Source organism: Heteronotia binoei, unplaced genomic scaffold (assembly GCF_032191835.1).
Source record: "Heteronotia binoei isolate CCM8104 ecotype False Entrance Well unplaced genomic scaffold, APGP_CSIRO_Hbin_v1 ptg000294l, whole genome shotgun sequence".
NCBI lineage: Eukaryota > Metazoa > Chordata > Lepidosauria > Squamata > Gekkonidae > Heteronotia > Heteronotia binoei.
In genome coordinates, this window is record NW_026800011.1 from 523,593 (window position 1) to 540,955 (window position 17,363).

General features: G+C 42.1%; 1 protein-coding gene across 2 annotated transcripts in view; it reads left to right on the plus strand.

Annotated features, from left to right (window-relative positions):
* Positions 1–17,363, plus strand: part of LOC132590559 (transmembrane protein 131-like) — a 121,796-nt gene that overhangs the window by 73,976 nt on the left and 30,457 nt on the right. For both annotated transcript variants that reach the window (XM_060263494.1, XM_060263495.1), the window contains exons 11-18: positions 6,537–6,598; positions 11,362–11,470; positions 12,261–12,369; positions 12,852–13,005; positions 13,100–13,270; positions 14,694–14,804; positions 14,885–15,019; positions 15,881–15,985. In XM_060263494.1, coding sequence (XP_060119477.1) covers positions 6,537–6,598; positions 11,362–11,470; positions 12,261–12,369; positions 12,852–13,005; positions 13,100–13,270; positions 14,694–14,804; positions 14,885–15,019; positions 15,881–15,985 — 956 coding nt within the window. The remainder of the gene's footprint in view (positions 1–6,536; positions 6,599–11,361; positions 11,471–12,260; positions 12,370–12,851; positions 13,006–13,099; positions 13,271–14,693; positions 14,805–14,884; positions 15,020–15,880; positions 15,986–17,363) is intronic.

Sequence of the window (17,363 nt, forward strand, 5' to 3'; positions counted from 1 at the left end):
CCTTCATTCTTTGCGTCACTAAAGACCACCCTCACTAAGCACAGGCGCATCAACAGGGTTATGGGCCCAGCACGCTTCCGCTGCACCTGTAAGCTCTGAAAAAGGTGGTGAAGAAGGACGCTGAGGTGCTCCAGAAACTGTCTTGGAGGTGAGACCAGCAGTGGCTGAACGTCAGAGGCTGAGCAGGATAGATAATTTTAGATAGATAATTTTATTTATATCCCGCCCTCCCCGCCGGAGCAGGCTCAGGGCGGCTAACAACATCATTCAATTTCCCTTCTACAAAAGACAAGGTTACATTAACATTAAACATTAAAAAATTCTGATAAGTTTAAAATCACTTAATTAAATTGATAAAAGTGCTAATGCTAATTGTGCTTTTATAATGGCGGTAATCATTAGCAATTTCTTTCTTCGTCAGCGAAAGCCAGTCGGAAGAGGAAGGTTTTGCAGGCCCTGCGGAATTGTTCAAGGTCCCGCAGGGCCCGCATTTCCTCTGGAAGTTGGTTCCATAGGTTCGGGGCTACAGAGGAGAAGGCCCGGTTACGGGTGCATTGCAGCTTCACCTCTTTCGGTCCGGGGGTGGTCAACAAGTTTTTTCCAGCTGACCTCAGTGCTCTCTGGGGTTCGTATGGGGAGAGACGGTCCCTAAGGTAGACAGGTCCTCGACCATATAGGGCTTTAAAGGTGATGACCAGCACTTTGTAACGAATCCGGTATGTAACTGGCAGCCAGTGCAGCTCGCGCAGCCCAGGCTGTATGTGCTCCCATTTAGGGAGCCCCAACAACAGTCTGGCCGCTGCGTTCTGCACCAGCTGCAGCTTCCGGGTTCGGTACAGAGGCAGCCCCATGTAGAGGGCATTACAGTAGTCCAGTCTCGAGGTGACCGTTGCGTGAAGTACCGTTGCCAGGTCTTGGCGCTCTAGGAAGGGAGCCAACTGCCTTGCCCGCCTCAGGTGAAAAAAGGCTGACTTGGAAGTAGCTGCAATCTGGGCCTCCATTGATAAAGAAGGCTCCAGTAAGACTCCCAGACTCCTAACCCGGTGCGCCGCTTTCAGCGGCGCCCCGTCGAAGACCGGGAGAGGTATTTACCCTTCCCGGGCGCCCCGACCCAGACAAAGGACTTCTGTCTTCGCTGGATTCAATTTCAGCCCGCTCCCCCTCAACCACATTGCCATATCCTGCAAGGCCCGGTCTAAATTTTCAGGGACGCGGCCAGGCCGGCCGTCCATCAGCAGATAGAGTTGGGTGTCATCTGCATATTGGTGGCACCCAAGTCCATATCTCCTGGCAATCTGGCCAAGAGGGCGCATATAGATATTGAATAACATTGGTGAGAGGACTGCCCCTTGAGGCACTCCACAATCCAGTGTGCGCCTCCGGGACCGCTCGCCACCAATTGCCACCCTTTGTCCCCGATCCTCGAGGAAGGAGGAGAGCCATTGTAAGGCAGACCCCCTCACCCCTATATCGGCGAGGCGGCGGGTCAGTAGCCGATGGTCGACCGTGTCGAACGCGGCCGAGAGATCTAACAGCATCAGCACCGCCACACCGCCCCGATCCAGATGCCGTTGGAGATCATCTACCAGGGCGACCAGTACTGTCTCCGTCCCATGACCCGGGCGAAAGCCGGACTGGCAAGGGTCTAGGATGGAAGCGTCATCCAGAAAGCTCTGCAACTGCAACGCCACTGCCCTCTCTATCATTTTACCTAAAAACGGTAAATTAGAGACCGGTCGGTAGTTTGCCAATTCGGCCGGGTCTGCTGTACTTTTTTTCAAGAGGGGTCGGATCAAAGCCTCTTTCAGGGATGATGGAAAGCGCCCCTCCGAGAGGGATCTATTTATGATGTCCCGTAGAGGACATTCAAGCTCCCTCAGGCAGGATTTAATTAGCCAGGAGGGGCATGGGTCCAAATCACAAGTTGTGGGGCGCGCAGAGGAGAGAATTCCGTCAACTTCCTCCAGGCTGAGCGGGTCGAAATGATCCAGAGTTAAATCAGAAGACAGGCAAGGGGCCTCGGGCTCATGTGCTGTATCTAAGGTGATGGGCAGGTCCTGGAGGAGCGACGTGATTTTGTCTGCAAAAAATTTCGCAAAAGCCTCACAGCCTATTTCTAATTCTCTGACGTTTGGTCTGCCCTGGGGCAGTGTAGTTAAATGTCCAATTATTTTAAACAATTGTGCCGGGCGCGAATTTGCAGACGCAATCTTGGCCGCGAAGTACTTCTTCTTCGCGGTCTTGACTGCCATCTCATACGACCTCATAAACGTTCTGTAGGATGTTCTCGCCGCTTCGCCACGAGTGCGCCGCCACTGCCTCTCTAGTCGTCGGAGTCCTTGTTTCAACCGGCGTAGCTCCAGGGTATACCAGGGAGCCAGCCTTGAACGAGGGCGCAGAGGACGTCGGGGTGCGATCTCGTTGATTGCCCCAGATAGCCGGTCTTGCCAGGCATCAACCAGGGCATCAAGGGAATCGCAAGGGGGCCAAGGATCCCGAAGAGCTGTTTGGAACCGTTCCGGGTCCATCAGGCTCCGCGGGCGAGCCAAAATAGGCTCTCCGCCCTTACAGGGTTGTGGTAGCGTCTCCATACGAGCCTTGAGGGCTAAGTGATCCGACCATGGTATCGCCTCCGTCGCGATTTCGTTCACTTTAATCCCGGCCGCAAAGATCAGATCTAATGTGTGCCCAGCCTGATGTGTGGGAGTCGTAACAAATTGGGAGAGTCCCAGTGTCGCCATGGAAGACACTAGGTCCATCGCCTGAGTGGACGCCGCGTCATCGGCGTGGACATTGAAGTCACCCAGGACCAGAAGCCCTGGGTACTCCAACGCCCAGCCGGACACCGCCTCCATCAGGGATGGTAAGGCGCTGGCCGGTGCGTTAGGCGGACGGTACACCAGCCAGATCGCCAACCTCTCCCCGACATCCAACACAAGGCCGACACATTCAACACCATCGATCTTTGGGGCCGGGAGGGCCCGGAAGGAGTAAGCCTCCCGCATGAATACCGCAGCAGCAGCAGCTATCATGCTGGTGGATAAACTGACTACCACCAACTATAATACCTGGTCGTTGAGGCTTGAGCATTTCCTGAAGCGAGAGGGGCTGTGGGACTGTGTGTCTGCTCCTCCCGAGGATCCCAGGCCGGCAGAGACCGTTAAGGACCAGAAGGCTCTTGCCACAATCATCTTAAGTGTGTCAGACGACCAGCTGGTGCATGTTCGAGGGCACCAGAAAGCGAAGGAGGCTTGGGAAGCCCTCAAGGCCGTGTATGTCCAGAAATCAGCAGGCTCGCTGATGTCTCTAACTCGGAAGCTGTACAGGAAATGAATGCTGGCCGGGGAGTTGGTGAGGGACCACCTCGATGGTATGTTTGTGTGTTTCCAGGAGTTAGAGCAGCGGGGGAAAGCTGTGCCTGATGAGGACAAGGTCTACTTAATTCTCAGCTCTCTTCATGAGAGGTTTGACATGCTTATAATAGCATTTGAGGGCCAGGATTCAGATAAACTGACTTTGCCATATATAACTGGGAAGCTCCTGGCTGAAGAACAGAGGCAGCTGGAATGCAAAGAGCAAGCTGACCGCGACCACAAGCAGAAGCCTGGGGGAGTCGTTTCCAGCTGGCAGGCAGAGCTGGAGGAGAGAGCTTTACAAGTAAAAAAGAAAAGATGTTATATCTGCAACCAGACCGGACACCTGCGTAGGAGTTGTCCCCAGCAGAGGAGAGGCCGGCAGCTGTCTTCAAGGACGCAGCAAGCAACTCTGCTGAGAACTGGCTCAGGGCTACAGAGTGTGCCATGGATTATTGACTCTGGAGAAACGCAGATATTTTGCTGCAAAGAAGAGCAGTTGCAGGACACCAAGCCAGCCAGTCAAAAAACTGTAAGCTTAGCTGACGGCCGGGAGGCTGACGTGCTTTGCCAAGGCACGGTGCATTTTCCGGGACTAAATTATACCTTTGATAATGTGTTTTGTGTGCCAGCTTTGGAGACGAGCCTGCTAAGCGTCTCAATATTAGCAACAGCTGGTTTCACGGTATCTTTTGATGCTAAGGGCTGCAAGATACTGAAAAAAGGTAAACTATTGGCAAGGGGTGTGTTGAAGGAAAATGTGTATGAGTTAGACCAGACGGTGGGAAAGGCACAGGCAGTGTGGAATAAGCAACCCCACAGTAGGTGCATTCATTGATTACACAGACGCCTGGGACACGCAAGCTACAATACCATTAATAAAACGCTGGCTATATTGCAAGGGAATAAGGTTGATAAGTGTGATGTGTTCCTAGATTGCAATATATGCAAAGAGGCAAAATCCAAAGCGTTCCAATTAGCTAAAAAGAGTGACCGGGTGTCAGTAAGACCACTCCAATTAGTGCATGCAGATGTAGTGGGGCCGTATGCACCCAGAGTATCAAAGAACAGGTATGGTTTAGTCATAGTAGACGACTACAGCCGCTTTGTGTGGGTATATGCAATTAAGCAAAAGAGTGATGTCTTTCCAACTTTTCAGTACTGGGCAAAAAGAGTTCAAAAGCAATTAAACTGCAAAATAGCAGCTCTCCAAAGTGATATGGGAGGTGAATTTATGAGTAAATGCTTTGCAAACTATCTGAATGAGGAAGGCATTAATCACAGGGTTGCCAACCTCTCCTCTCCAGCCAAAAATGGGGTGGCCAAGCACAGAGGAGGCCTCCTCCAAACCATGTGCCACGCTTTACTGGCAGATAGTGCACTGAAGTTGGCATATTGGGGAGAAGCATTAAAAACAGCTTGTTTTATCTCTAATAGATTGTGGACTCAGGCTCTGTACTGTATAGAGTACTGTATGGCAAAAGGCCAAACCTAGACTACCTTAGGATCTTTGGATCTAAGGCATGGGTGAATATTCTTCTGGACAAGAGGAGGAAAGGGGGAGCCAGAGCCAGAAAGCTATTATTTGTGGGCTATCAGAATGGCATGAAAGCATATCGGTTTGTGGATTCAAATGATATGGTGAAGCTGAGTTGAGCAGCTTCGTTCTGTGAGGACGAGAACTGGTCAAGAATCCATGCCAATGAAATGCCTAAAGGAGTTGAATTGCAGTTATCTCTACAGAGTGAGGAGAGGCACGGTGATGTAAACAGAGAAGCTCCCTCACTGAAACAGAGAGAGGAAAGTGCTGGCAGTTCAGACAGTATAAAGCAGGAAAGCTCTGAAGCTGTAAAGTGCAAAACACCTGAGGTCAGAGTGTCTGCTAGAGAGAATAAAGGAATACCACCTAAACGGTATGGATATGACAGTGACATAGATTATCTGTCTAATGGAGGTTATCTGTCTAATGGGGAGCCCAGGTGTTACCAGAGTGTACTGGATCTAAATAATGGTACCTCTTCCACAGAGGAGGAAGAGTCACAAGCTAAGAGTCCTGAAAAGGTAGAGGCTTCAATAAGGTATCTGGATAACGGGCTCTATGTGCCAGCAGACTGGTAGTGTTAATGCAAAGAATGTAACTCCAAAGACAATGCTAGCTGCTACAGATGTATTAATTAAAGAAATAAACTCTGAATGACAAACTAATGTGTAAACTCAAATAATGGAAAATAATGTGCCTCTGTAATACAGATGATACGGTATGTGCTCTGGCAGAACGGCCAGAGGAGAAAAAAGGATGAGCCGGGGGAGGCTATCTAACTGATAAGAATGTACTTGGAACAGTAATTAACGAACAGAACTAAACGTGTGTGCCAACACAGAGTCTCAGAGGCAGAATACTGAATGGTGATGATTGTAAATATGAAAGCAAATGTGAATGTAAACTATGTATCAATGTTACTATAGAACATATGTAATATGTAATGTTAAGGTATGTTGCAGCTATGTGCTTATAAACTGAGGAGGGGTGTCAGTATATGCAAAGCCTAGCAGTTTCTATGCACATGCTGGGAAAGTGAAAGTAACATAACTGCCAGGTAGATCATCTAAGTGACAGGAGGTGGCTGGTTGCCAGATTGCATCAGCCTGGGCAATGTCAGCATGACTCAGCAGCAAGCTGATTGGTTACCTGGGTGGATAGTATGTATAAATGTACAAAGACACTTTACTGTGTGTGGGATATGTATGGTGGTGTTGCAGCGGAGCATTCTGTCGGTTTGGAGAGTGAAGGTGTAAATAAACTGTATATAGTGGTTTTAACACTGCTGTGTGCAAGCCTTCATTCTTTGCGTCACTAAAGACCACCCTCACTAAGCACAGGCGCATCAACACCCTGTGCATAACTTGGAGAAGTTGTGGAGCTTTTGAACAGAATTGTATATTAGACTGGTATAAGCGATGATAGGTAGCTGATGATGCAACATCAGTTTAGCCCTTACAGGCAAGAATAAGACTAGAGGGATTCTGAAATCTTGTATAAATTAATGGCTTTCCTTTTGTAACTGGCCAGAAGTAACCTTAAACATTAGATGACAGAAATAAAATATATCCAGCAGCAACTTAAACAGATTTCATTTTGTCCAATTCATGCCTTAGACTTTTTTTTTATTTGCATTTTAACAGATCTGCCAAAAATTTTAAATCTACACTTGTTAAATTCAGGAACAAAGGATGTACCAATAACAGTGAGTACTGCCACTTCAGTTTAACAATCTCATCATATTTTCATTCCAGCTATGCATCTGAAATAGCATAAGTGCAGTAAGTGTCAAAGACTCAGCTCCTGAAATCTGATCTCCGTTCACTGTACAACTTAACCTCATTGGAGGGTGTAGTTCATCTTCTCTGGGAGAACTTGGCTACCTGTTTTGGTGTACTCTTGCCTAGTTTCAAAGAGGAAACTTGTCAGCATTGAGTGCTATGATGGCATAACAAACCTGTGACAAGAATGGCAGCAAGAGACTATGGACTTTCTCCTTGCTGTTTTGGCACAGATGGTTGGAGGAGTTAGCTGGCATAAGGGTCTGATATTTTCATAGCTTGTATATAAACTGGTTATAAACTTTAAATTAAGAAAAGAGACTGCAGTCTGGTGTAGCTGAAACTTCATGGTCCCCCTTCCCCTGTTTGTATTTCTCAACTTTCTATTCAAGAACAAAGACACTTTTAGAAGTCAATTTGGAGAAGCTGTTTATAGTCAACCAGGCTCTAATTTTCATAGCCATCCTTAATTATTACTTTGAACTTGTAATTAAAGAATTTAAACAATTGCTGTTCTGGTACTATCTTGAAATGAAATTTTACTGATTGATTGGATTGGATTGGATTTATATCGCACCCTCCCCATCAAAGCAGGCTCAGGGTGGCTATAGCAGTGAACTACAACACACTAAATTCCATGGAAGTCCAAAATGGTCATTTTGCTTTCAGATCTGTCCTTCAGGGAAGATGATTTGAAAAGTGCACAAGTAACTAGTCAGTACCTTCAAAAATGCATTTACAAGTACATGAGTGCATGTTAATAATGTTCACAAAAATCTGTCATGCAGTGCAGTGATTTAAAAAGTATACATACACGAGGCTTGCAGTGTATTCCCATCCAGAGTTGCACCCATCTAAGCTCAGTGACTTCACTGGATTTAGAAGGGTGTCACTCAGTTCAGGACTGCACTGTTGGATGCTCTTGTAGGTGAAATTCCAAGTGCTTAATATGAGTCTCTTCTTAAGCACTTAAAACTTCCCTACAGTCTAAGTCATTGAAATGAATGTACAAATATTTTTTAAGGCTTTCCTAGTTGTCTTCATTCTTCTTATGTAGCATGAGTGGAATTCAGGTGAGTAGCTGTGTTGGTGTGCAGCAACAGAACAAAGTTTGAGTTCAATGAAAGTTTTAAGACCAGCAAAGTTTAATTCTGGGTATAAGCCTTCCTGTGCATGCACACTTCATTAGATGGTTAGATCTGTTGCATCTCTGAAATGCATTTTTGTTCTCTTGCAGCATAGTTTATTTTGCTTCTTCCCCCCCCCCCCCTCCTCCAGGAGGGCATAATGATCATCCAACACTGGACGCCTGTGGGCAGCAGTGGCGGGCTGTTTCTTGTAGTTTACACTAATATTTGCACTCTGATCCTAGTTAAATTTAATAAACCAAATGAAAAGCTGTTTGCCTTTTAAAGATAGCCCATACCCGGATGGGTTTCATACTTAAGGGCATGGCAGCACATCCCAGAAAATCTGACACCTTTCAAAGTAAAAATCACTCTCCTTGCATGCTAAAGGTTATAGCTTGCACACACCCTCATATAAATGTGAATGGTGAACGCTAGCCAATACTAGTTCCTTGTCTGCAGGAAATTCTTAGGTTTAACATAACTTTTATACACCGACACATCTGGTCTGTTCTTTCTAGGGCTGTACATTTGGCTCTATCCAAGCAAAAAAAAAGGGGGGGGGGTAATAATACCTTATCAGTATTTATTGGCTATTCTTTCAGTGGGGTGTATAGCATTGGCAATCCCAGATAATCCTGGGAAAAGTCAGTATTATCTAGGAAGACAGGATAGCTGCAGTTAAACAGCATTTAAAGAGAATGCAGTCCTTTTAAACACCATTCCAGCTCCACTAACACATTTAAAGGACCATGACACCTTTAAATGCCTTCGGCTCTATTATAGCCTATAGAGCCATCATAGGCTACAATGGGGATCTGTCCAGGGGTATGCAGGGATCTAGGGGAGCTGTTTTTTGAGGTAGAGGCACCAAATTTTCAGCGTGGCTTCTGGTGTCTCTCCTTTGAAGACCCCCAAAGTTTCAGACTGATTGGATTCTGCTTGAAGGCTTCCCTCTTTATCCTTTGTAACAAAAGTAGTATGAGTTAAACTATTGAGTGGGGTATCTACAGAGTCAGTCTTTTTGCCCTCGTTTTTGTTTAAAGGGTATTGTTTGCATAGTCTGTATGGTCCAAGTTCTGGTGTTTTGATTATTGCTCCGGTTTCTGCTGTCATTCTGCATGTTAAGTATATTGGGGTGGTATCTGATATCACTTGAAGGCTGAAATATTCCCTCTCATTTCCACGTAAAGATGGAGGGTTGAGAGCAGGGGTATGTGTCTCCAAGGCTTGTTCCAACATAGGCAAGGAAGAAGCCAAGCTTCACCTTAATGTCATAGGAAAAGGCCCAGACTATATTTAGCAGGCATCTAAGCTAGATACTTGGTGAACTGCATCTCGTCAGCACTCTAACATTACAGCTGCCAATTACAATAAAATCTTACCTGTACTAACTTTTATATGTAGGCCTGCAGAGCCTTTCTTTCTTGCCATTTTTCTTTTAAAATATTCATATTTCCATATGCCTATTTATAACCCTTCTGTTTCTGTGCCAGAAGGGTTTATATTTACTTTATGATGAGTACCCCTTAATATTAAGCTGTGCTGCACTGATAAAAACATGGTGGTTACCCTTCCATTATAGCACTTAAAACTTCTGTTGTTATACACAATATGCAACAGAAGATTCATAACCAAGCTGAAATTGTTTGTGTGGATCTTTAAGGATTGTTTTTCTTCCCTACTGTTTAAATATTAATTAGTTCTTCAGGAGAAGTCTGGTGCTCATGCTTAAGCATTGAAAGTGGTATTTTAAACAGCTTTTGCATTTTCTCCTATATGATGCTGCCTAATGTTCAGATGCTTGTGTTTATCTTCTGGTGGAAAGAGGTGATACGGGAGGGTAGAAATAAAATTAAATGTGGTAGGTACTGTGTGTTTTCTTTCCCAGTACAGAGGGTCTCTATATGGTAGTGTAGAGGCAACATAAATATCAGTTCTGTAAAATTCTATTGATAGACCTATGGCAAGATTCTTGTCACCTTTTTTATTATCATTAGTAAAAGCAACGAATAGTGGGGATATGGAAGCCATAAGCAGTCTTCAGGTTGGAATAGAAATTTTCACAAAAATGATACTACCTTCTAGTAAAACATTCTAGAGCTCAGGAAGGCAGCTGTGTTGGTCTGAAGCAATAGAACAAAGTTGGAGTCCAGTAGCACCTTTAAGACCAACAAAGTTTTATTCAGGGTATGAGCTTTCATGTGCATGCACACTTCATCTTCTGATGAAATGCGGTACAGTTAGCAGTGCTTCATATAGCTTGTAGGCAGTGGTTAAGCATGCAAAATAGTGACATTAACAAAATGAAAGAATAATAAGTTTGGTCTGGATAGCATTAGTTGCCTGGGAAAACAGCAAAGGCAATAAACAGAATTGAAGAATGATGGTGTGAATCCACCATCACAAGGCAGTAAATGTGGAGTCTATTAATTGCTCTATTTCCCCTCAAGCATGGGTTAAACTGAGAACATCTTTTTCTTAGAGGCGTTTCTGCCCATCTAATTTACTTTTTAACATGTAGCATAGCATTATAAATATCATTCCAGTTTGCCAGTACAAAAAAAGAATATATTAGAATACAGTGGAAGATGGGTTTAGCTTATGTAATAAGATAAACAACCAATATCCCTTATTCCAGTTTGTCAATACAAAAAAGACATTTTTCTGATACACTGTTCTAAAAGAAAAATACATTGGGATATTTCTCTTTTAGAATAGTTTATCAGAAAAATGTTTTTTGTATTGACATATTCAAATAAGGGACATTGACTGTATATCTCATTACATATACTAATCAACCATTTTAATGCATTTTTTTAAATGGCAAACTAGAATGATGTTTTTATGTGTGTGTTACATGTTTAAATTAAACCTCTGAGAATCTTATGTCCTCCTTTTAACCTAGAGCAGACTCTCATTTATTGCAGGATAATTAATGGATATCAGTCTGCTATTCTGGCGTTTATTACTGTTTTTGGTTTTTTAGCCCCGTAGCCGCAGGCTGTCAGTCACTAGGCCCTGGCTTGTGATTCTTTTAATCTGCTAAGGGACATTTCCATGATTTTGCATGCTGATTCACTGCCCACTTTTTCTGTATTTAGGACTGCTTGCCATTCCATCCTACTGTCTGATGAAGTGTGCTTAAAGCATACGAAAGCTTACATTCTGAATAAAACTTTGTTGGTCTTAAAAGTGCTACTTGACTCTGCTTCAGAGTTCTACTGCTTCAGACCAACACGGCTGCCCACCTGGATCTATCAATAAAACTTCGTTGGTCTTAAATGTGCTACTGGACTCCCAACTTCATTCTAGAGCTCAGAAAGTGGTCTATAAACTGTCTGCTAAATGTTCTGTACTGTTACAGCTAAATACATTTATGTGAGTTGTATTTTTATATGAACCCATTTTTATGTCATATAATGGTGTTCTAATTCCTTCCCACAGAGTTGTAATTATTTTATAATAAACTTCATCTTTTAAAATCAATATTTTCAAACCATGATTGCCTAGGTAGTTGGTTGATATTTAACTAAATAACATTTCTGCTTCTCTTCTAGAGTGTTAGACCCACACCACAAAATGAAGCTATCACTGTACATTTCAAGCCAATTACATTGCGAGCTTCTGAAAGTAAATATACCAAAGTTGCCAGTATTAGTTTTGATGGTAAGCACTAACTATTTAAATAGGAGAAAGATAAAAATCATTTTTAAAAATCTGCCTGCCCCCTGTATACTTGTTTGTGGGTGCTATTTGTGCAGCTAGGTTTTTGTAAAATCTAATGATAGCAAGTTTTAAATCTGTGCATGCTTCCATTTTGCAGATAGTTGTTGGTAGAGTAACTTGCAAACTACAATAATATATATTTTCTTCTCTGCTTCTCTGGCCCCATCTTAAATTTCATGAAGCTCCATATTATTTAACCTTGCCATTCAACTTTTGTTCAGTAAAGAAAATATACTATGACAACATTTTATTGAGAGCTCCATTTTCTCTTAAGGAATAGTGAAGGGGTATTGTTGAAACTGCTTAGGCTAAAGAAACAACCACTGTCTTACAACAGCCCTGCGTTCAAGCTTCAGATTTAAGGACTGATTCCGCATTTAGCACTTCCCTGCCTTCTGTGTGGCTACTTTCCCAGTACAGAGGGTGGCTCTCTTTTCTGGATCCTGCTTTGGCATCTCTGCTTTGGCATGTTCTCTGCTTGCTCCCTGACCCACACAAACTCCAGCTGAGAACGAAACCAGGACCAAAGGCTAGTGCGGAATCAGTCACAGTCTGGTTAAGTTCTAGCATTTTAGTTGGATAGCATGTTGTCATAAAAGTTGTCAAAGTAGCTCCACTGTTGAATTGTGATAGATCTTCAATCAACCGAAGACTTTTAACCATAATAGTAAAATGTAGGTATATTTTATGTGCACCTAATAATACAGTTTATGCTTTTTTTCATATATAGCATCAAAAGCAAAACGACTTCTACAGTTTTCAGGAAAAATAACAGTTAAAGCAAAAGAGAAGAGTTATTCAAAACTTGAAATTCCTTATCAAGCGGAAGTATTAGATGGGTAAGATTACATTGGAATGGATTTAGAAAAATACAGTTTTACATTTATAACGTCTCACAAATTTCTGCAGATCTATAACTAGCCATAGTTGTAAGTAGCTTTGAAAAAGGCTTCCAAACAAGACCTCACTGTCAACAGGAATAAAAATATAATAGATTTTTCTTATTTATATTTTCTTCTTAACCTGTTTTAGCTTTAAATATAAACTTCTGATGTGAACAAGGTGTGGTGCACTGTGTAAGAGAGTTTGAGTTGTATTGGATTTGCTCTCACTCAGCTGAAATCAGGAATGGGCAGTTACAAAACTGGCAAACTAGGCTTTAACCTCACAAAGTATTCATGGGGTTGTGTAAACAAGAGCTTGAATGAACGCAAGTCTGTTTTGGTATTGCTTGACCACTTTGTGGGGAAAGAATAGTTGTTTTACTTTTTTATTGTTTGTTAATGCAAATCTCCACTTTTTATGTCTTATTTTGAAATAGGTACTTAGGATTTGATCAAGCAGCCACATTATTTCATATCCGTGACAATCCAGCAGACTCTGTAGAAAGACCAATCTATTTAACAAACACATTCAATTTTGCAGTCCTCATTCATGACATAACGCTACCCGAAGAAATCAAACTATTATTTAAAGTAAGTCCAATAATATTAGGCTATTTTGTTACTGTTAAATGTTACATTAGTTGCAATCAGTGTTGACTTTGATCATATTTATTCACTAACCTAGGTACACAACTTCAGCAAACCAGTTTTAATTCCACCTAATGAATCCAGATATATTTTTACACTTCATTTTGTGGCTTCCCTATCATCTCTTCATATTGATAACAATATTTTGCTCATTACCAATGCTTCTAAATTTCATCTACCTGTACGAGCATACACTGGATTTTTAGATGTAAGTATTAAGACTTCTTTAAAAAATATATCTTTTTAAAAGTACAATATGTATGATTGTTTCTGCATGATACATGCTGAACACTAAACTGAGCCCTGTGCTGAATGTTAAGCAGTAACCACAGACCCAGTCTAAATGTTAACAAAAAAGGTCTGGTTAAAAACAAGTTGATCAAAATCAAGGGATTGTTTTGAAGGTGAGTGAAAAATTACTTCTTTCTCCTTTGGCTTTGATGAGTTTGTATAGAAACAAACTTTCCCAGGATGTGTATGTGTGTATACACCCTTGTGCGGTGGTGGCATTTCCGCTTCTTTTGACCTCAGGCTGCTTATGCCAAAGGACAATAAAGAGAAAAACAATTTCTGGAATATTTTTTTCCTAAGATGAACTGTGTGACTAAATTAACAATCTGAATGGACTCTGATACTGTGCTCTGGAAACTTGGAGTGAAAACAGACCTTAACTTTCTCACACATCTGTACCTTGTGTATAGAAAACTTCTCCTTACTATTTGGCCCCATAATTCAGACAACTAAGCTACTTCAGTGTGGTTTGGTTGTCTGTTTATTATCAAAGCAAGACCAAAGTACATTTTGGTCCATATTTGGATTCTTTTATTAAAATTTTCTAATCTCAGTAAAAGTGAAAATGCATCTACCCTTTCTAGATCTGTGTCCAGCCAATCAAGCAGTTGTCTCTGTGGGATCCCAAGCAGGGCATGATGAAAACTCTACTATAATTTCTGAAGTTTGTGTCTTGATGCAGCATCTAATGATGCTGCCTCTATTTAGTTTCTATTTAGTTATCATGCATAAAAGACCTGTCCTCTGTGGATTTCTCCATCTGAACCTAGTCTTCTAAGCAGTCAGATTTTTCCTAAAAAGCAGTTTCCCCAAATCTTCAGCCTTTCTTCCTACAGAAGTGTGCCAAGCCCTAGACTTGCTGGGGGGCTCCAGATATGATTTTTTGAGATGAAGTAACCAGATATATTAACAATATTCTAAATTTGGCTACATGACAACCACATTATATAACTAATCTTTGTTGGCTAAACAGACAGCCTGAAAAGGGAGAAATTAATTTATGTCATGTTTGCTGTCATGCAAGTCAGCATAGAAAAGCATTTGAGAACTGAAATTTAGTCTGCATTCTGATGTTTTACAGACAGTATGTGGCACTAGTACACACAAGAAACATGTTTAAAGGGAAGGGAGAGAGGACATCCATGAAGTGCTTGTGTTCCATGTGCACTTTTATGACTAGCAGAGTTGAGCACATTGATGTCTTGAAGCATCAAGAGACTTCCTGTTGCAGAATAATTGTTTTTCTACAAGCAATTATGTAATCAAGAACATTCTACTAACTTAAAAATGAATTCATATTTCAACGATCCTTAATGCAGAAAAATCTTCTGTTTTTCTAGTATTTTGTGTTGCCCCCGAAATCTGAAGAACGGATCATAGATTTTGGTATATTAAGTGCCACAGAAACGAATAGCATTTTGTTTGCAATCATTAACAGCAATCCAATTCAGGTAAAAAGATTTTTAAAATGTTCTTTTTGACATTTAAATGGCAACAATCTTATTACTGAAACTGTTCCATCTTTTTCAAGCTGGCTATAAAAAGCTGGCATGTGATAGGAGATGGCTTGATCATAGAACTTCTGGCTGCTGCAAAAGGCAACAGAACTACAATAATTTCAAATCTCCCAGATCTGGAAAAAGCCAGTGCACTGGATCAAACTTCAGTAAGTAACAATCTTTCTTGGTTCTCCAAATACTAGCTGTATATAGCATATGGACTAAAGGTGCTAATTATATTGCTAAGCCTGCAGTCTAAGCACACTTAAGAGCAAGTGCCATACAATTCAGTGTAACTGCCTTCTAGGTAAATATATGTAGGATCACATTGCATGCCTAACTTCCAATGGCAAAAGGCTAAAAGTAACTGCCTATCCTCATCAGGCAATTCCTGTGCATTTAGGAAGCCTCCTACACAAAGTAATTTACTAAAGTCATCACAGAGGGGTACTCCTTATTTATGGAGATATATGCCTCCTTTTCTCACTTTATAGTGCTGACCTGCCTGCAACATATATGTACAGTTTTTAAAAAACTGATAAAAGAACCTCATAAAGACTTAAAACAAATAGGTATGTAGCAGTTGCTGTCATAGCATTTGAAGCAGATGTTACTAGCAAAATTACTAGTAATTTTTGGTTATTTTTTTTAGCTTGATTTATGCCAAATGCGCATATAGTACTATATAAATAACATAATTATTTTGTGTTACTAATTTGAGAGGCTAGTGTTGGTGGAAAAAGAATCAGGAATTTAGTGGCACCTTACAGTCTAAGCAAGATCTTATTCTAGCACAACCTTTTGTGGACTAGTTTGCATCTGATGAAGTTTGCCCATCTGTTGAAAAGGGCTTTAATCCACAAAAGGTTTTGCTGAAATAAAACCTTGCTGGTCTTTAAGATGCCAGTAGACTTCTCCTGCATTTTTTTATAGATTTCTTTTAAGATACCTGTTGTTGTGACCTTTTGTTATATATTAGAAGACTGTGGGATAAAGCAATGAAGCTGATGTATATTTCTATGTTACAGGTAACATTAATGCCCAGTTCATATACTGTATTCAGAGTAAGACTGTTACCAAAAGAACTTGAAGGAATTCATGATGGTGCAATACAGATCATAACAGATTATGAGGTACTCCTCAATAATGTCAACCACGAAAGTGATACAGCTGGAAATAAATAGGATTCAAATGAAAGAAATGCAGTTGACTGTTAGCTGTTGTGTTGTGATAACAATTTCTTGTTTTGCTTTGTTTGCTGTGTATATTTTTTGAATATATGGCTTAGTCCACTGTTTCCCATATGCAGGGTTGTGACCCGGTACCGGGCCATGGAAGCCTCACTACAGGGTCACAAGAAAAGCCAAGGCTAGCCCTGCCCCCAGCAAAGCATAACCTCTGCTCTGCGTCCTTCCTTCCCCCGTCTCTCTGTTGTGCAGAAAAAAGCTAGCCTTGAAGACTGACACAGGCTGCAAAGCCTGAGCTCTGTTTGGCTTCCTTCCTTCCATCGTCTCTGTGTTGTGCAGAGAGGAGCTGGGCTGTTTCTCTTTCCTTCTCCCCCCCTCCCAGTGTTTAAGAGAAAAGCTGGAGTCCATTGGCACTTTAGACCCATGAAGTGTTCTTCAAGGTATGAGCTTTCATGTGCCTTGCAGTATGCTCTTTTGGGGAGATTTCCCCAGGAGGCCTGGGCAGCAAAGAAGGCTGTGTGTGTTTTTTTCAGCCAGGAGGGGCGTGGAGTGGGCATTCCAGTAGCTATTTTTTTTACCAAATGACCCCTGGGCAGCATTGTTGCTGGCTGGGGTCATCTGATGGTGAGGAAGGCTTTTTCCCCTCCCCCCTTTCTTTCTTTCCCTGCAAGTGATGCTCTGTCTGTATTCTTGGTGCTGGAAGGGGGGGGGGGGAAGCAACAGTGGGAGGGCTTCTAGTGCCCTGACCCCACTGGTGGACAATCTGATGCTTTTTGGGTATTGTATGAGAGAATTTTAGACTGGATAGTCTACTAGCGTGATCCAACATAGCTCCTCTTATGTACTTTCTTTCCATGTCTTCTTTTCCTCTCCTTCCATTTCATTATTTCCCTTTCTTTCCTTCCATTTTTACTGGATGAAACTTTTCTGGTCATCATACTGTTGTTGCAGACATAGGAGCTCTGCCAATGAAAAGTTGGCACCCCCAGTTGTAGCCAGCTGGTCTTTCTATGAGATTTCTGTGTGAGTGAGTGAGAGTGAGAGGTGTGGGGCAGAAAGAGATTATAGGAGATTACTGCAGTATATCTCAACAGCACTGGAAGTGATGGTACTGTGAACTTGGCACCATTTTATTGGTCCTGCTTTTAACAGCTGTCTGACACCAAAATTAAACTCCTCCTGTAGATATTAAAAAGAATTAAAGAAGTTCACTGGCTAAATATCTGCAAAACTGGTTCCTTTTAAAGACATGGGAAACACAGCCAGTAAAAAGCTGCAGGCCCTTCATAAATATCCTTTTTGGGATAACTGCAGAAAAGCTTGT